The 20,637-nt window shown below is 34.6% G+C and overlaps 2 protein-coding genes across 7 annotated transcripts; one reads left to right on the top strand and one right to left on the bottom strand.

The window, feature by feature from the left end:
• Positions 1–716: 716 nt before the first annotated feature.
• LOC136225480 (cytokinin hydroxylase) lies at positions 717–4,465 on the top strand. Its single transcript, XM_066013511.1, has 4 exons — positions 717–1,056; positions 1,162–1,391; positions 2,229–2,825; positions 3,887–4,465. Exons 1-4 carry the CDS (start codon positions 762–764, stop codon positions 4,313–4,315), a joined length of 1,551 nt encoding a protein of 516 aa, XP_065869583.1. The 5' UTR covers positions 717–761; the 3' UTR covers positions 4,316–4,465.
• A 144-nt stretch (positions 4,466–4,609) lies between these two features.
• Positions 4,610–19,858, bottom strand: LOC136225453 (tripeptidyl-peptidase 2). Of its 6 annotated transcripts, XM_066013464.1 has the most exons (36): positions 19,318–19,858; positions 19,136–19,214; positions 18,989–19,062; positions 18,469–18,578; positions 18,286–18,366; positions 17,878–17,964; positions 17,656–17,798; positions 16,769–16,919; positions 16,550–16,672; positions 16,220–16,303; positions 15,938–16,125; positions 15,634–15,808; positions 15,421–15,542; positions 15,237–15,316; positions 14,823–14,881; positions 13,999–14,153; positions 12,941–13,119; positions 12,423–12,535; positions 12,170–12,340; positions 10,973–11,101; positions 10,756–10,856; positions 10,554–10,671; positions 10,201–10,280; positions 9,940–10,012; positions 9,133–9,218; positions 8,996–9,047; positions 8,770–8,901; positions 8,611–8,682; positions 8,201–8,293; positions 7,687–7,782; positions 6,929–7,027; positions 6,554–6,646; positions 6,136–6,216; positions 5,810–6,022; positions 5,479–5,638; positions 4,610–4,895 (listed from the first exon to the last, which is right to left on the bottom strand). In XM_066013464.1, the coding sequence occupies exons 1-35, from the start codon at positions 19,736–19,738 to the stop codon at positions 5,480–5,482; spliced, it is 4,272 nt and encodes a 1,423-aa protein (XP_065869536.1). In that variant the 5' UTR covers positions 19,739–19,858; the 3' UTR covers positions 4,610–4,895; position 5,479. The 6 variants fall into 6 exon arrangements, with proteins under 6 accessions (XP_065869536.1, XP_065869527.1, XP_065869554.1 ...); XM_066013455.1 differs by lacking the exon at positions 4,610–4,895 and having other exon boundaries at positions 5,358–5,638; positions 19,318–19,857; XM_066013482.1 differs by lacking the exon at positions 4,610–4,895 and having other exon boundaries at positions 5,358–5,638; positions 5,810–6,019; positions 6,139–6,216; positions 19,318–19,857.
• Between the last annotated feature and the right edge of the window lie 779 nt (positions 19,859–20,637).

The raw sequence follows: 20,637 nt of genomic DNA, 5'->3' as shown, positions 1-20,637 counted from the left end.
TATTATTATATATAGGTTTATCTATCATGCTCTATATATAGGTTTATTTATGACTTTTGGATTTCCTTCGCTTTGTGTTTTTTCATCTTCCTGTAACTCTTACTTTATTTTATTACCTAATTGATGGACTATTAATTGAAAATAAATAATGTATTAATATAGTACTAATTATATAGAGATAATTAGAACTCATTAACTCATTTATTCTCTTTGCTCCTACGATGCCAATTAAGCCAAAAAGCCTTAAAACTCTTCTTGCAAATTCTCTCTGCTTCCGTAATTATATATATAGTATAGATAGATTAGTTAATTATTTATCGTTGATAACCACTAGAAATTAGCCCATTTTTGTTTAAAAAAAAAAATTAGCCAATTTTTTTCTCTCAAAACACTTGTTTCGTTTTATAATAATTTTGACATTTTACCAAATAACACATCATTAAAAAAAAAAAAAAAAGGATGAACATACTTAAAAAAATTTATCATTTGCATTAACTTTATAAAAAATGATTAAAATACCCTTTTATGCTTTAAAAAGTCTAAAAAAATTATCAATGATTTAAAAATAAAAATAAAAAATAAATAAATATGAAGTGTAAAAAGGTCGTAATAAAATTAGTCCAAACTCCGACATCATCTCTCTCTTTGTCTTCCTTGGTCTTATAAATACCCATATTGGGTTCCCTTCTTTTTCATCAACCTCTTTCATCCTTTCTTTTTCATTCTTCTGTCTACATAAATTAAACACAACAGATTAAGAGATGGAGTTTCTTCTATTAGCTAAAGTTTTAAACTTGAGTATTCTTGGTGTTTTCCTCTTCTTCTTCTTCAAATTACTCATTGCTTTCTGGATTTCCCCATTTATGGCTTATATAAAGCTTAGAAAAAATGGATTTGGAGGTCCAACCCCTAAATTCCCTTTCGGAAACCTCAAAGAGATGAAGAAAATCACCATTGCATCATCATCTTCTCCATCTTCTTCTTCTTCTTTGAATGTCTCCAATGATATTCACTACACTGTATTTCCTTATTTTGCTCAATGGCAGAAATCTCACGGTATGCTTAATTCTTCCCATTTTTATCACTTCTTTTCTACAAGTTCATGCACCTGATGAACTTGGAAATAATTTAAATCTTCAATTTCCTATTTATGGGATGCAGGGAAAGTGTTCATATATTGGTTAGGTACGGAGCCGTTTTTGTACATTGCAGACCCGGAATTCCTAAAGAGGATGTCTAATGGAGTTATGGGGAAAACTTGGGGGAAGCCTAACGTTTTTAAACATGACAGAAAACCAATGTTTGGTAATGGTTTAGTTATGGTTGAAGGCGATGATTGGGTTCGCCACCGTCATATTATCACTCCTGCACTTTCTCCGGCCAACTTGAAGGTTACTTTTTTTTTTAACCTTTGGAATTTTAGGTATCAATTCAGCTCTCAAAATCCAAACTTTTGACAAATTATCCCAAAATTTAGGCTAATTTATGAAAAATTGTCAAAACCATTTCTTTTTTACCCTAATTCATTTTCTACTAAATGCATGATGGCTAAATTTGAAAAAGGACAAAAGATAGGAAACAAATTCTGCATTAGTCATAGAAGTAATGAATCATATTTGAATATATTTTAGTACGAAAACATAAAGGATTAAAGCATTTTTTAACATATCCAAAATGTTGGTTTTTATTTGCTCATGAACCATTCAAAATATTAGTATTTACCCTAATCAATTATTTGATACATTTATCTCTCCATCTATCCAAAATCAGTGAAATCTCAACCATCTATATTGGTTGAGGTTTCGCCAATTCAGACTAGATAAGGATGTAAATGTTATTGATAAGGATGTAAATGTTATTAAATAATAGATCAAAGTAAAAATAAACATATCGAATATACATTTTGAATATTTCAGGAATCAAATAGTAATTTAAGCTAAATATAAATAATAGGCAGCATGTCAACCAAATTTGTGCTTTTTTTCATCACAAAACACCTTTCTTGATTGATTTGAGAAAGTCTTTCTACGGTAGCTGGATCCATCTCCCTTTGCTTTGCCAAATAGAGAAAGAAGCGTCCTATTTATAGACGTTGGAGGCCCTGAACTCTAAGCAAATATAGGTAGTAGCTACTATATAGATACCCACTAAACTGAAAATTGACACAACCTGTCCAATGAGATACTGACACGTAAAATTCTGTTAATTTCTAAAAAAAATATAAACAGGCAATGGCAAGCTTAATGGTGGAGTCCACAGCAACTATGGTAGACAAGTGGAGCAAACTGATAACTTCTGGGCAGAAAGAGATAGATGTGGAGAGTGAAATAATAGCAACAGCAGGAGAAATCATAGCCAAGACAAGTTTTGGAATTGGCTATGAAAATGGCAGACAAGTCTTTGAAAAACTAAGGGCAATGCAAATGACCTTATTTAAAACTAACAGATACGTAGGGGTACCCTTCAGTAAACTACTATGCCCTAAAAAAACCCTAGAAGCTGAGAATTTAGGGAGAGAAATTGACACCCTTTTTATTAAAATCATAGAGGATAGAAAAAAGTGCATAGAACCACAAAACGGTGACTTGTTAGGTTTATTGGTGGAAAGTGGGAGATTAGGGGGGAAGATGTTGACGACGAGAGAATTAGTAGATGAGTGTAAAACTTTCTTCTTTGGTGGTCATGAAACGACGGCGTTGGCTTTGTCTTGGACGTTGTTGCTTTTGGCTGTGAATCCAGAGTGGCAGAATGTTTTAAGAGAAGAGATTAGTGAAGTTAAACAAGATAAAGAGATTGATTATTCCATGATTGCTGGTCTTAAGAAGGTATGTTTTAATTTAATTTAATTAGTTTTATATCATATCAGTTATGGCATTTATGATTGAAACATATCTCTAAAATGTTGTGTTGTGTTGTGTCTGATCTAGTAATAATGGTGGTGTTGAATGATTGAAACATCTATATCTTTAGGTACCTACATTGTTATTAGTTATATATACGTTTAATTAACTAGCTACTACTAGTATCACATGCAACATATATATTCCTAACACGCAACCGTTTTGATATAGTTTGGAAAATCATTTATATTCAGTTCCATATTTTAATTTGACATATACCCGTTTAGATTATCTAAAACTTCAAAATCAATCAGGACTTTAAACTATTAAAATCATCGATCAAGTCCTTGAACCGAGAAAAAATCATTAATTGAGTCCTTATGTTAAGCAAAAATCAACAATGTATTCTCATCGAAAATCATTTGGTTGAACAATTTTAGTCATTTTACCTTGAATCTATTTTGAACTATAACACTTAGATTTAAGTTGAGGGATCTAATTGATAATTTTGATAGTTTAAGGTACTAATTGATTTTTAAGTTTTAACTGAAGGGGTTAAAATGAATGCTATACCATTTAATTTATTTAACATAAAATATGATTTTGTGTTATAGGATTTTAGCAGTGATGTTAGCCTCTTTTTGCTTCTTTTTTTTTTCCCACTAGATGCTTAGAGTTGATAATTCTGTTTTGGAAAACGTCACCGTTGGGCGGTGTTTTTTTCAAAGACCAAAGGTCAACGTCAAAACTTAACAATAGTCCACACGCATGTATGAGATTCAAATGGCCATATTTCTGTTTTCTCAAAAATGTTAGAAGTAGTAGATGAGATTAAGACAAGTCAGTGTCACAACAACAAAGTAACAAAATACCACTTTCTATTTTCCAACCGGCCAATTGTACCAAAAAAAGAAAAAAAAAAAAAAAAGCGGCTTTTCGCATTTTGTGCGATTGATCCGAAAATGTCTACTATACTATCATGAACCATTTAGATGATGATACATCATTGTGCTAATATTATATAATTGACTTATGTTGTGGTGCAGATGGGATGGGTTATGAACGAAGTATTAAGGCTATACTCGCCGGCACCGAACGTACAAAGGCAATCAAGAGAGGACATTAAAGTAAATAACCTAACAATCCCAAAAGGAACAAACATGTGGATTGATCTTGTAGGTATGCATCATGACCCTGATTTATGGGGAGAAGATGTGTATGAATTTAAACCAGAGAGATTCAAGGATGATTTATTATATGGAGGTTGCAAGCATAAGATGGGATATTTACCATTTGGGTTTGGAGGAAGAATGTGTATTGGTAGACATTTGTCTACTATGGAGTATAAGATTGTCCTTACTTTAATACTCACTAGGTTTTCTTTCTCTGTTTCCCCAACTTACTCTCATTCTCCTGCTATTATGCTCTCTTTAAGGCCTAGTTTTGGCCTTCCTCTCATTGTTAACCCCTTGTAAGTTAGAAAACTAGTATACACATCATCACAATACAGTTGATTTTTTGGGCCTTTTTTGTTTTTTGTTTTTTTCCTTTTAGTTTAGGTGTGTAATATGGAAAATATACAATAGAAAAAGCATGTTCATCTTTTAATAGAATATAACCAAGCATCAAGTAATGAGATGTAAATTAGTAGTCAATATATACCCAATCTTTGAAGTCTATAAGCAGTTGGGATTTTGTTGCTAGGTAGGTGGAACTTGTTTGTTTGTTTGTAGTATCATAATATTCCACAAGTTTTTAAGAGAATTCAATTCAATTGTAACAAATAAAATATTATAGACATTTTGCAGCCAAGGACATTTTGAAGGGAGAATTTTAATAGTCAATATTACAGGTTGAAATACTTTTCATTTCTCCTACATTACTAAACCAAATAATTAACATTAATATACTAATAGCCAAAACTACAATTCTACAGAAGCAATTGTACTGTAAGTTCCAAACTGGAAGAGTTTGTTTGAAAAATAAGTGAATGGAATAAAGTCAATTGAATTCTCACTTGTATCCCCCTCAGCTTCTGCCTTTCTTGCCTGTTTTCTGTAAATAAAACATTTGAACTTTCTTTTATTTTATTTCCTCCCAAAAAAACATTTGACAAAAAGAAATCAAAATGACTTAAAATTCCATCAAAATATAAGTTTCAAACAAAGGGCTTTCCCCCCAGGCTATGTAGAATACCCCAGAGTTAATGGTGGTAAGGACCAATTTAATCTATTTAGATATCAACTCAACATTTGACAAATGAGTTCAAAGACTATCGGTTTTTAATATGTAAAAATTGGACTAATTTATCAAATATTGCCAACGATGAGTTGATATCGAACCGAAAATTTCATTTGGTTAAATTGATTATGTCTGCGAACTTTTAAGTGTCATTTCGGTGTGGTATGGCATCTATCTCCATTTTGCCAACCCTATCTGCTCACAGCTATGGAAATATCAGTCAGTAAATGAATGAAGTAAAAAAGCACCGACGAATATTAACAGGAGAAAAAGGAGTTGCAAAAAATGGTCATTTATTACCCTGCAAACATCTTCTACAGTAAACAAACAGGACTAGTACTGATGACATTTTTATGATTTGACGACTTCCGGACTTCCTAAATACATAAAAACAAACCTTAAAAAAGAGGCAAACTTGGTGGGAAACGCACATGCATCCACTGTCTCTCATATATAGCCATATGACTCCACCCAATCTCGTCAAGCAATGACAGCTTCAGATCATAATGTTTTCTCTTCGGAAGATCCCCATCATCCTGAATCATGTCATTTAACACCTGAAAAGGATAAATATAACATTAAAGACAAAGCCACTTTTAGAGTGTCTAAAATCTACAATTTCTTATGTCCTGCATGTGCCTCAGCAGTGAAATATAACCGACGGACACATTCTATTTCAACAACATATATCACGGAAACATGTCAAGTATGGCAAACAAAAAGACCACCTTTAGCGCTGTGCCAAGCCTTCCACGCCGTCTTTCACGAATCACTAAGAGAGTTCCATATTTGGAGGACTTCACATCAACCCATTTTTGTAGCTCTAAGAAATTCTCCTCGAATGGGTCTGGGTGGCCAGCAACTGGAGCATGACTTTTATCGGTCTTGTCAGACTCTTTTGCCCCATCTGCTGCAGGTGAAGCTTCAGCTTTCTTTCCCTGCTATCATGTCAAGGACAATAATGATTATGACAGAAGTCAATAGATGCAATCACTAATTAGAATCGTTAACATGCATTTTCTTATCATCAATTATCATCATATTCGTAACGTACCACCTTCGTATATGTGTCCATGTATCCTATGTTTCGACTTTTGGACGAATCAGACACTTCAACATGTATCCATGTCGGATCCTTTTACCAAAAGAAAAGGAAAATAGAACAAATCACTTACAGAACAAATTACAAAATGCCCACATGATTCAGGAGGAAACTCTCAATATACACTAACTCTCTACTCTTTCCTTCTAAAACTAGTATCTATGTTCCGTGTAAGCTAAAATTTGACCAATCCAAAAACCCTGAAAAATGATAACAGTGTCCAATCCAGATTCTTACCAGCATCTTTATGGTGTCACATCAAAATAGTTACATTAGGAACAACCAGGTGAATCCATGTTGCCCAGCAATACATAGAGACAAAAGAAAATTACCAATAAAATTACCACCAAATGTAGCCAAGTATTCCTACCTCCAACGATTCAATGTCTGAAAGTGCTAGCCCTTTTTGGTACAGTGCCTCTGCCAATTGATCCCGGGTTGTTTCCATCTTCTTTTTTGTTTTCTTCAGTAAAAGTAGCAAGTTACTGTTAATAAAAATGAATGCACAAAACAATTTGAAATATCCAAACAGGATAATAGGAGTAAGGAACTTGAATCAGCTAGTTGAGAAACTCAATTCTGAAACATCAGAATTTTCATCAGCTGACATAATAGATACTTATATATATATATATATATATATATGTATGTGTGTGTGTGCGCACGCGCGCCAAGAATCAGCTATCAATTTTCTGAACAAAATTCCAAGACAATTTGTTGAAAAGGAGCAAAGACAGAAAAACACCTCTATCTCCTCGTCTTCTGGGTCATTCTTGAGGGCTAGAAATTTCGCCAACTCATCTCTATCAATACTATTAATTACCTCATTTGCTGCATCTATAATCTGAAAAGTGGCATGTAAAAGTTATTTGCTATTCTATAGAAGTTCAACACATCCTTTAAACAAAAGAAAACAATAGCATTTTCTTTGGAAAAATAAAGAGAAGACTAGAAGACAGTATCTTGATGCAAAAGAATTTCTACCATACGCATTATGAATTTTAGATCAATTGTTATATGATTGTTAAAGACCAACTCTGGATTTGTTGCCTTTGTCTTGGTAACTAATCAGACTCCACCAAAGACATGTCAAGATCAGTTGATCCAACACGCACACACAATTCATTATGGGTCCAACAAAACAAGAATCACAACATATTTTCATAGTTATGTCCAACAGCCATGACACTGCCTAAGTTTAAATAATAAAGTTTCAGACAGCAAAGCTGTAACTCAAAAGACACGCAACATTCAAATATCATCTTTTACCATATATTTTCCACCAAACTCTAGATTATGGCTGTTAAGCCCATTACTGAAGGCAAAACATATTCTCATAATCAAGTTATCACCCTCAAATTCAATTAAAAAAAACTTAAAGATTATCAGCAAGATAAAAAAATACAACAGGGTAGAATATAATACAGAATCCTACCATTTTCTTCTATAAAACAAACCACATAAACACAAATCTTTTGTTTGTACATGTTCTTGTGGACTTACATCTTCATCGTGACGAATTTTGTCCTCAACATTACTCTCAGAAACCAAGCCTTCCAAAATCTTTGCAAGCAGCGGAGTATAATTTGGGTATTCAGACTGCGAGAAAACAGGTGTTACTTACTAGTTAATGCTATATGGAACAAGGTCAGATGGTCCAGAAAAGCATAAATGCATATACTGGGCATATAATTTCCAATAATAGCTAGAATTAAATAATGTTCTTGAATGTAAATTAAACCAAGAGAATCTAGAGTAAAAAGTTTCTTCAATTGGGCAGTCTCCACCCATTTTATGAAGATTATTGCAAGCTAAATTAAGACCTCACTAGCCGGAAATAACCTATTGGCCGAGGAAAAATAAGTTTAAAACTACCAGATAATAATTGATATATGCGCCAGTTTCCATGAGACCAAGTATTGGGAAATCTTGGCCAGTTAAAGACATACAAGTATAGTAATGTCAAGAAAGAGTTAAAGCACCAAAATACTGAAGTGCATTAAATAAAAAGTTCAACCTTAAGAGAGATGGAGAGCTTTTTCCATTCTGAGAGTTCTTCATCATTGTCATGTTTTAGGCTCGCGAGCACTTTTATCTTTGCATCTCTAATCTGCCATGGGTTACACCCAGTAAGAACCAGTTCCATGAAAATAACTAGAAACCATAAGAACAAAACTTACACTGAGTATGTCAAGATACGAAAATGCCAAAAGACCCAAATAGAATATTCCAAGAAGTGTAATAGACAATGGATAACTGTAATCTATATCGTCCCCTATTTATGAGAAAAAAAAAAACTATCCAGTTTCTACATTGTGACATCCATCAAGTTTGCAAGACTGATTTTTCCACTAAAATCACATATTATTAGTTTTTTTTTCTCCCTGTAAAATTGTTCAATATATATTAGGAAGTGATTGGAAGAACCTCTTCTTCTAAACGTTCAGAAACAGTTTTGGAGCAAGTAGAAGAAGACCCCTTTCCCTTTTCCTCATCGACCTGAAAAAAATTGGCATGATTATCTGGCGTATATTTTCAAAATTTACTTCTATGAAAAAGGATATCCAAGGAATTAGTGGTTAGAACCTTATTAGGGGGCACTACATAAGAGACTCGATAAGAGACTGGATTTTTCTCTGGATTTTTCCCTTCCTGACTAACAGATGATAGCTTTCCATAGGAGATTGCTCCCAGGAGCACAGATCCTTGTGCAGCGCTCTGCAGAAATTTTTTGAGCATCTTATCATACCTTCATCTTTGATAATTCTTTTACCACAGGGTTGAGAGATGTCAGGGAAAGAATCTTTAATACCTTTGGGAGCTTTTCTTTGGCTGGGGGCCCCAAGTATATCGCTTCTCTCTTCCTACAAGAAAAGTTTTACTTAAAAATATGATACGAAATATATTGTACAAGAGAACATTGAAAATATATCATTTAGAAGCACATACCCTGGAACTAAAACTGAGGATTTAAAAGCACCATTTCCCATAACAGGTCCATCCGGTTCAGAGAAAAAATTGAGTCGAATAACATCCTGTATAAAAGAAATAAGTAGAGCCTCAATACCTAAAAGCTAAATTAATTTTGCATAATGTAAAATCAATATCAGAGCTAAAATATTATATATCCTCTTGAACAGTGCAACAAAAATAAATATTAAAATAGATACAAAATCTAAATAGATAAATCATTAGCAATATAGCATATTAGTGATAATAAACTTGTGAGTTGAATCTGAAACCATTTCAAATTTGAAACTGTGACGTCACATAAAAGTTACAAAATTTCCAATAACACATCACCTCCCATGACAGTCTCACATTCTAAAATCAATCACTTTAAAAAATAAACACAAAATTGCCATCAAGTACTCATAATAAAGCAAACAAACGGTTCCAAAATATGGTTACACTCTGTACATCTTTATTCAAAGGCCAAGTAACATGTCAGAATGACAGACAGGAATTAGAAAATCTTTTGTGTTCCCCCTCACATGCAAGTAGCTTCAATAGTGCAAATCAGAAAAATAATTTGTAATCAAGTCTCCATAAGCAAACAAGAAATTAATGGAGGATAATCAGGATCCTACAAAAGGACAGGAAATGAAGGAAACCAGTGAACATAGATCAATTAAGTTTTGAAAATTCCAAACACTAGCAGTTATGAAATCTTAGGAACAATAAAAAAAAGACCACGTCTGAGAAGTTTAAACAAATTGCTAAATGAAATTAATACTTGAGATCATAATATCCTACCTTGTCATCCAAATTTCTCTCAATAAACAAGACTAACTGCTTCAGCTTTTCCAAATATTGCACATGGTCATGCCTGCAATGTGATTATCATCATGCAAGGAATTAACCTAAATAAAAATTTCTCACTAGAGGAAGTTTAGATGTGTTAAAAGAGTTCAGTATGTTAAGGATAAAAGTTATGCTATGTCTGTGTGAGAGTGTGAGTGAAAATGAAGAGATATGCATATGTGCGAGGATTTGATCTTGTCAGTAAATGGATACCTTAGAAATAGACGTAAACTGTATTCACCCTTGGGGAGCTTTGAAGAATTTGGATAGACATCACCCATTGCATATACACGCTAGAATTGGAAAGGAGAAAAATTACATCTCTACAATTGTTTAAAAAAATAAAAATACAAGTTATAGCCCACTAGATTGATTGATAACATGGATGACAAACCAACATGTAATGCAGATAAAGCATTACTGTTTATGCATATATTGATTAAAGTAATGATTTCAGTACAAAGAAAATAAACATTTCTAAGCCTAGTTAAGAGTTCCACTCCTCAAGTGATGATTAATAAGATTTTTCTTTCTTTTTCCGCGAGGCAAAATGAATCTAGAAGTACCTTGTTCGCATCTGAAATCATATAAAATTGTGACTCGAATTTAGTGTCATATACGCGATTATTAAGCAACGGGACTTGAGGCTTTATTTCAGCTGCATCCTCTAATTTAAACTTGTAACTGCAGAACGAAAAAGATACAGAATAAATGACGATAAAAGATAAAATTCAACAATATACAAGCAGATATAAAATGAATTCTTACGTTAAAGTCAGCGCTAGTGTCTGCTTGCCTGAAGGCAGTTTGTCACGGTCTGCAGTAAGTGTTGTAAGTTTAGCATCAATAGGTCGGTAAGGAACTCTTATCTGCAAAATTAAAATCAGATAAAGGAATAGATGCATCGGTTAAAAACAACTAACCATACGAAGATAAAAAAAAAACTCGAATTTTAATCATCATTGACATGAAGAATGTATTTTACCTTATTTAGAATAGCAGCAGGAACAAGTTTCTCAGATGCAAGTAAAGCTTCAGCATCAATTCTTGTAGGTGCTTCACTTCCATCAAGGATGACATCATCTTTATTGACACCAATCCCATGAAACACAATCTATGCAAAATAATCGCTGATTAGATATTCTGTCACTCAGCTTAGAGTAACAGAAAACAACAAAAGGAAGGTTGCAGAGATATATTGTTTCCCAGAACCCAAGAAAGCATGTGATTTAACATATAAGACAAAATCCCAATTCCTACCAGATTCAACGCCATAACAAATTGGTATATTTTTTCATCACCAATCAAACTGACACCTAAAAGGAAAAATAAATAAGAAAAAAACATAGCTACACATATTAGCTCTTTCGTCATCATTACTATAAGAAACATTCTTTTCACTCTGATGCATGTGAAGTTTGTCAAGAAACACGAACAAAGAAGGTTGTTATTTTCTTTCAGTAAGCCATATTTCTATGTATATGCCAGTAAGCCTTCCAATTAGAGTTTAAGTTGATTCACAGATACATCAACCTCACAAGATCCACTAAACTTCATACATTACTAACATGGAAATGCTAAACCCCAGCAACAACTGCAGGCCCAATAGAGCAGCACGGGTGCAAAAAAAAATTAAGAATGATAATGAACATCTATTACACATGTCATCAACAACAATACAACAGAATAGGATCAATAATCTATCACATGAGAAATCCAACCTCAAATCCTCAGTAATCATTATTCTTAGATCTTAATATTGTGATGCCTTCTTTCATTTCTCTGGAGTTTGAATTCAGAGAACTGGGAGAAAAAAAAAAAACTAATAGAAAAGCATAAGCCACTGAACTACTACATAAGAAATTCAGGCTTATAATTACTAAAATTATATGAATGATGAACATCTGCTAGCCTCTTGTAATCTAAGCTGAAATCTGAAATCAAGAATGCAATAATCCAAGCTTCAAAATGAAAAAAGTTCCAGGAAATAAACCAAAACAACAATGAAGGAAAAAATGAAAAGGGGAAGGAGGGGAAAATACAAGGAGGGAGAGAAAAGAAAGAGAGAGAGAGAAAGATGAAATATACAACGTCAGTGATTTATGGACAATCGACCGTACAAATGACTCAGCAAATTAACAATCATACTTAAGTGACAAAGGTTCTAATATGAACTCAATACCTCAAAGTCGACAAGAGTGCTTTCATGACTTCCTATGCCACTTGACCAAAATTGAGCAACAGCTAATTCCATTGTCTCACCACCAACTACAGGAAATGCAAAGCTTTTGGCAGTAGGAGAGGAAAACGAAACAACGCTCTCCCACTTGATAGGTCTTTGTAAAGGGCAAATCTGCATGTCGCAAGTGTGTCACAGCAGGTTTAGAGAATTGAATGGGAGTCGAGTCAAATAAAACCTTTCACCACATTTTCACCTGAACCGTGTCAATAAAAAAACGTCGAGTGGTATCAAACCCTGATGTTCGCATGGTAGCCTCAACCCAGTTGGCACCATTTGGAACTTCAATAAATCTTCTTTCGATATGACCTATTCAAACAATACATCTGTGATCGTCATGCCTTATCATGAACAAATTCAAGAAAACTAATTATCAATTGAACCCATAATGTAAATTTGATTCATGGTAATTCAAAATTTAAAACCATAGTAACATTTATGCAACTTTTTTCCAGTTGTTTCTCCTTGTACAAACTTCCTCTAGCGAACATCTTTGGGCAGGATAGAATGCTACTTTTGGAACATCTTTGCGTGGTTCACAAAAATTAAATGCTTTCTTTGTGCTTCACTTAGCAGTTAGCCAGTAAGCATAAGTTTACTATTTAGCTGTGTATTATTAGACACATACGTGCAAACAGAAATTTCATATAACATATATATATATATATATAAAAACAAAAAAAGTCATATTGCAGTTGCGATAATAAAAGAGACCTGGTTGAAAAGACATCCTAGTAAATGAAACAAGTGGAGGACGACTCTTTATAGCCATAGGTTTTGTTATAGTAACTGGAATCCTGAAAATGGGGCCACGCCATGGTGCTTTGCAATCAACTCCATAAACTTCATAATAATGTAAACCATCACTTAGCATGGTAGGATCAACCACTATGCTGAAAAGATTGAGAAAAGCATGTTAACGGATAGATCATTGTACTTTCAAGCAAGTTAAAGTAGAGTTCATAGTAGATGTAGACATCATAAAATAAATCCAATTATTTCTTATAATATTTGAAATTGTGAATCAAAAAATATTCACAAAACAAAATATGTTGAGGTATTTGACCAAATAAGGTTGTCTGATTCCTCTGGAACCTTGTAGAATAAAAAATAAGGGATAAGGTACTAAAATAGGCCTATGGTTTTTGGGGAAGTACCAATTGAGGCTCCACCTACAAAATAGCACTAACATAGGTCTAACGTTTAAAAAAAGAGTACCAATTTAGGCCTCGATAACGGAACATGACAGGTCATTTATATTATTCCGTTAAGTTATGTCAATTGTATGTGGAGAGAGAAATCAGAACTTAACGGAGTAATACGAATGACGTATCACGTTTCGTTATCGAGGCCTAAATTGGTACCTTTTTTAAACGTTAAGCCTATATTGGTGCTATTTTGTACGTGGAGCCTAAATTGACACTTCCCCAAAAACCTTAGGCCTATTTTGATACCTTATCCCTAAAAATAATGAACAATTAGCACTGAAAGAATCTAAGAAAATGTAACAATAACAATAAAAAGATTCAAGAAATAGCACAACGCTCTGTATGCATGCATGCGCATTAAGATATCAATATCTTTGATGGGCGCAATAGCAAATGTTTCACTGGTGCAAACTAATGACGATCAAGCAAAAAACCTTACAGAACAGTATATGGTGCTTTCTAGACTATTCAAAGGATAAGAGCATCAGACAACCAATTGAATTTACAATGTGAATATAGGTATGGAAACTTGAAAAAGACAGTATAGAAGCAATAGTAACTAACTTGAAACTGCGCCCATTATGAGTAAGGAGGAGATACTCAGGAGCCATTACAACCGCCTTTTCAGTAGAATGCAACTCAATGCACTCCTCAAAGGGAACCAATTCTTCCAACTTACTTGCACCTTCATGAAACTTAGGTTCAATTTGCACTGTCCACTGTTGAAAACATAAATTAAGTTGCTAGAAATTGACTGATGCAAGAGGAAACTTAAATTGCAGGGAAAAAAAACCAGCAATTACCACATACTAATATACTATACTGAAAAGTTAGCTTTTATCATAATATCAAAGCTGATGGTCATGAAAACAGAAAAGGATTTCCAAACAACAATTTCTAGCACCAAAACTGTCACAATCATAAGTTATCATTGATAACTTCCTACCAAAATCTAGATTGTAACCACTGATATATGAAGTAGTAGCATTTTATCATTGATAAGCCCTATTCACCATGACAATAATAAATAGCAACAGCATGCATCAAATGCAATACTTCATGCTTTAGTGTCCTCAAAACCAGGTTGAAGTTTCGTATTACAGTTTTCATCGGAAGCCTACACAATGGTTCAAAAAAAATGGAAACCAAGGAAAACCTAAGTAGAGAATAAAAAGAACTGCGATAATTGATTAATTTGCAGTGAAACGTTATCAAATGGCAACAATCATTTCATAACCCAAAGATTGATTGAAGGTTGAATTCTAGTTGTTCAAGGAAACTCGTACATAAACTTCACGCTTATGTAGGACAAATCCCACACAAACAGATACAATCACAATCAAGCCTAACCCAACAATACCATCAATGCAAATCTCACAGTAACCCACCTCTGTTGGTTGTTGGCAAGCACTGGATTCCCTCAAGTAAATGCCTCGTGATGCAGGACCTGCAGCCAAGACACATCATAATAATCATATGTTTCATCATACAGCTTATCCATAAATATTAAAAAAAAAAATCATCAAACAAGCAAGGGGAATCTTCAGTCAGTAATCAACAATAATCATAATTTTTGGAGAACCAACATGAGGAATGCAATGAATTTAGGTCCGAAACTTATTCATATATCTACAATAAATCTCATATTACATAGATCATAAATCAAGGCTGCAACCTTTGCTTTCAAGAAGTAAAGGTTTTAAGTACAAAGCTTCTAAAGTAGTAAGAACATGTAGACAATATTAACTAACACGCATCTGATTCCAGTCTTTGCACAATAGGCCAACATGAAAAATACTTACTTGATTTTCCAGATCGATTAACCTTTATTTCATACCAAACACTTGGAATATTCTTGGACTTCTGTATATATTCATGTGCCCTGTCAAACATAATGCGACGTCAATATTTTTTCATTAAAAATGGTTCAGTTTATTACTCATCTCACAACTATAATCAAACAAAGCCTGAATCAGAATATCTTACTTGTCAACTTGCATAAGTCCGTGTCCTGTGGATAGCTTATCCGTTAGTGATTCGCCTACAGGAATACATGTGTTCTCAAGAGCCTTTCTTACGCTGTATGGACTCACGAGAATGCCCTCGGCCTGCAGAGACAATGTTTCATGCGACACATTCAGATTAAAGTGGCATCAACCATGGGAGAAGGCAACAATCAAAATGTGCATTGAGAAGAACCTTCATTGCGCTAACAAGTAATGCAATTCCACCGCAAGCAGATGGAGATGCCATTGATGTTCCATTCATGAGCATGCGCTTTTGGAGAGTCCATGTTGGGACTGGAGCAACAGCCCCACCAGGAGCACTAACAGAGACTCCAAGATCTCCATCAGCTGTAGGACCTCGGCTGGACCTGTGTTCCGAATCACCTTAAGCATAAGCAAATTAAACCTAAACAAGAACATTCACTCGAGTGCGATCGAGTGTGGACTGTGGAGACTTATAGTTATAACTAGAGTCAGTTAAATGGAAATTGACATACCAAGTATATTCAAGTCCTTCAGCTGGAGGTTCAACTACAGCATGGGCACCAGCAGCCATTGCAGGGGAGACATATGCACCAACTCCTATGATACTGGAACTTGTGCCTCCAGGAGCACCAACGGTGCTTAATGCTGGACCGCTATTACCGGCACTACTCACAAATATAATACGGTGCTTGTTCACCACCTAACAAGATACCATTCGTGAATAATGAAAAAATTTTATGAAGAAAACAATCAAACCAATTATAAAACAGGGATTAAAAGCTCTGGATTGGTACTTCGTTCACGAGGTCAACAAAGCGACCATAATCTGGGAGCAGACTAGGTTCTCCATAACTCATATTAATGAGATCACATTTGTGCTGCAAAGGCAAAAGGAATTACTTATTATATCACATTTCATAACAGCTATCTATATAAAGTATAATTATCTATTCAATTGCACAAGAAAAAAAAAACCAAAAAAGCTATTTACAAAATTTTTGTATACATAATAAAATGATTTTTTTAGTAAATAACTATTTGAAAAAGAATAGCAAAGATAACCTTTAAACTGTAATCCCAAGGCTACACAAAATTTATTCCAAAAGCGAAATAATTTGACCAACCTCAACAGCAGCAATTACAGCCCTTGTCAAGCCGGTGCCTGTCTCCATTGAACCCAAACGTGAATCTCCAATTTTGCATGATATCAGCTGTGCTCCAGGAGCAACTCCATTCAGTAATGAATCCTGCCAGGAATTCATGAAGGAAAAACACCAAAAATCGAATTTAGCTTTGACTGCAAAAAATGCAACCAAAAACGTAAATAACTTAAATGGTAGTACCTTTGAGTGAAATGCAGTTGCAATACCAGCAACATGAGTGCCATGCGGGGAGCTATCAGTTACAATGCTTAAGATATTTCCCTCATCATACACATTTAGGACACATGAACATGCATCCAACTTGCTAAACACACCAAATTTCCTTTCAGTCCTGAAATAATAGTTTTCATATGATCATTCCAGCGCCTTATAAAATTCATAAAACAATTAATCAAAAAACTACTAATTCCAGCCCATTACAAAATTCATAAACACAATTCAAGGTTTATAAATTTCATTTTTCAAAGGCCTTCTGCACGACCAGAGCACTAGGCTCCTTGTTTTGCAAGGGTCATGAAAGAAACTATCATTAGAAAAAGGTTTTATTTGTTGAAACAGAAAATTTAACAACAATTTGAACATAGGAAAAGATAAAAATTATTTTACTGGAATTTTACAAATGTCTGCATTAATTATAACAAATAAAGGCATACGCCAAGGATCCAGATTCAAAGACTATAATATAGTACACCAGCGAGGGAGCTCAGCAAAATAAAATTTTGGAACTCTAGGGACTAAAAAGGGTTCCAAACTTCCAATTTGCAATGCTTGGAAGTAAAATCTAATAAAAACATTTTCTTCGTATAGTTAAAACTTAAGTGCAGACCCATTTAGTTTCGCAACAGGAAAAGAAGTGTATATCATGGTAAATTTCAAAGGACGTTATCAATTTAACAATAAATAAACTAAACAAGAAGTTGCAGATGAATGTGAGTAACATGTCATAATTTTCCAAGGATAAATGGAGTCAAATTTACATTTTACACGAAGTTAACATCAAGTTTCAGCCAAAGTCAGATCAAAGAGTTTTGAACCACACTGTTGGTACCAAATACCAATTTATATACCTATAATTGGTAAGAGGAACAAAATTAGCAAGCTTCCCACAATTTGGATCATCTTCAAGACTTTGTGTATCAAGAGCAGCCCTCCACAGTTCTCCATCATGCCACACAACAGCATCTATGATAGGTCCCTTGTCATCATAGCTCTAAAAAATAGGAAAATTATTTTAGAACAACAATAATAACTCTACCAAATTTAATAGAGTTGAACATCCTCAAACTCACATCAGCTTGCTTTCGTAGTATATCAATTCTGTTCTGAAGGTCTTCTCGAACCTTCTTCAAATTTGCATCATCTGGATTCGAGTATTTCTGGAGAACAACAACACTATAACATCAATTAATCTGGAAAAATATGCTATTTAAGAATACAATAAGAATTCCTCATCTTTGAATACTCCAATAATCCATGCAGTCAGAACAGTCTTATAAGCAATTAATCCAGGCACTAGCTTCCAAGATCATGGTTTTCAGGCAAAAAGTTTTTCCATCAACATCGTGTACAAAAAGTGGAAAATTTATTGAGACTTTCAGTAATCTAACTGTAGAATCAGGGTGAATTGAACTACATGCTTCGGATGTATTATATGGCAGAAAAAAAAAAATATATCACAAAGCAGCATTTTCAAGAACCTGAGAGAATTCATCAAGATGCTTTACAGCCACGGAAATTTCTTCCTGATTTTTCTCATCCCACTTCTTTTTTCTTTCTTTCTGTCATTGAGGGAAATTCACAATACCATTAGTTTACTGGTTTTGCCTGCATTATTTGGATTGCCAAAAAAAAAAGTAAATTAAAAGATGGACTGCACCTACCTTCAAACGAGAAGTTAATGTGTCAGTAAATAGCTCATACACCAACTTATAACCCACATGCCATTCACCTGAAGGGTTTTTCCACGAAGAATTGACAACCAGAGATGCTCCTATTGGGTACATTTTATAAGAACCAGCAGAACAGAAAGTTCAGAGCTACTGTATTATATAATCATACGTAGAAGCAGAATTACCTCTTAAGATAGATATATGCATACAGCAAGAATTGAAAGCGTACAACCAGAATGAATGAGTAAAAGAAGAAAAAATTGCAACTATTGCCGCCACAGCATTGTGGTCCGACGAAAATAATCAGTAACAGATGGAAAATATCTTCCCATTTTCTGCACTGACAGCCTAAAGAGAATGGCCTTTCTCGAGATCAAACCTAGACAGGAAACAAATGCTATAGAATTGAATTGAATGAGTACGAAATGACATGGCCATATAACAGGAGAACATTTTCTAGCGAACGAACAAACATTTAAGATAACAAATACAGATTAGTGATGAATCTAACCAGAAGCCCCACGAATGCAACCATCTTCATCAACTTTGACTACTTTTGAGGTATCAATATCTCCACTCCCAGTGCTGAAAAAACGGAAAATCACTCAGCTCAAATAATCTAATTATGCCATAGTCAAGTAAAGTAACCAGTTATTACCAATCGAGAACATCGAGGATCTTTGGCTTCCCATCCGACGTCACTTGTAGTCCAGAAGCAGCCGGGTCAACTCCAGAATCTAAATTCAAACAACTCCGGAGTGAGTAATCAAACTTCTCTACAATGACAAAATAAAATTGACTCGTAAATAAGAAATGATCGATGGAGCGAGTTTGGAGTACCAAAGATAGCGATAATGGCACCACGGCCATCAAACTCAGGGTGAGACTCAATAAATCGATCGGCAGCAATCTCCTTCTTCGGCATGAGTGAAGCTAAGAAAGTGGATTCGTTTAACTTGAAGCTACGAAGAGAACCATTGTCATCTCCGCCTCCACCACCACCACCACCAGATACAGTGCTAATAGAGGAACAAGGCATAGCACTACTTGAATTACTTCTATAAACAACACTCTTCCTTCCTCTCCTACAACGCCAGTTTCCTTCCTTAATCTGTCCTAGTCTTCTGTGTTTGAGGTTAACGAGTTTCTTGGGGGCAATGAATAGTGAGTAAAAAAAGCTATGATTATTATGAACTCGGTGGTGATGAAATGCTGATGCAGGTGTGGCCCAATTGATGCCCCTAAAGAGTGGGCTTTGCATTGGATTTTCAGATAAAGTAATATTATAAGTAAATTAGGATTGGTTAATAAGGGTGTTTTGGTAAATTTAGAAGGTGTGGTGGCGCTCGGTGGTAGTTGGCGGAAAGGAGGAAGTTGCGGCAGCAAGAGTAAGAGTGAGAGTAAGAGCGCCACCTGGTGAGATGGAAGAGGGTGGCTGTAGCGGTGGCTCTTGTTGGATGTGGATTGGGTGTCGTAGATACACTTCGGATGTGGTGAGTGAGATGAGATTACTATTTTTGTTTACATGAAATCTAGCTTCACGTCACATGGTAGGTCCAAACACCTCTTAAAAATTGATACTAACAATGATACAATTATGATTCTACTTTCTATCATTGTAAAAGAAAAATTACTTTTAATGTGATAGATAATATATTTGAGGCCTAAACTAAGGTAATTTGAAACATTATTAGAAAAAATTAAGTATTTTGAGACTTATACTTATTTGATTCGGTTAAAGAACACATTCATCTCAGCTTCAAGTTGGTTAACTCAAATTAGAATAGGGATGTAAATATAGCAGGGTAGAATGGAGAATGCATTTTCCATCCTCATTCCCTGATTAGTCAGAGATTTTTCGTCCTCATTGCTGTAAGTCAGACGATGATAGATTTGTGCTTCTTTGCGTTTCATTCCTCGTTTACAATGTTTCAAAAACGTTATCCTTGTTAAAGGGGCGGGGACGGTGATCCCAGTGGAACGGGGATACCTTTTCTATTCTCGCCTCCATCCCCGCCACGAGGGACAAAATTATCCTCATTCACATCTACGGGGATTCCCCGTCCCTGTCGGGATGAGTCATAGACGGAGATGGAGAATTTCCGCCCCATTTACATCCCTATAAAAGAGATTCCAATGGTGCGAAGCGACTACCAGTTT

Source organism: Euphorbia lathyris, chromosome 1 (genome assembly GCF_963576675.1).
Source record: "Euphorbia lathyris chromosome 1, ddEupLath1.1, whole genome shotgun sequence".
NCBI lineage: Eukaryota > Viridiplantae > Streptophyta > Magnoliopsida > Malpighiales > Euphorbiaceae > Euphorbia > Euphorbia lathyris.
Note: the sequence above shows the minus strand (reverse complement) of the source record. Positions and strands in the feature narration are given on the sequence as shown.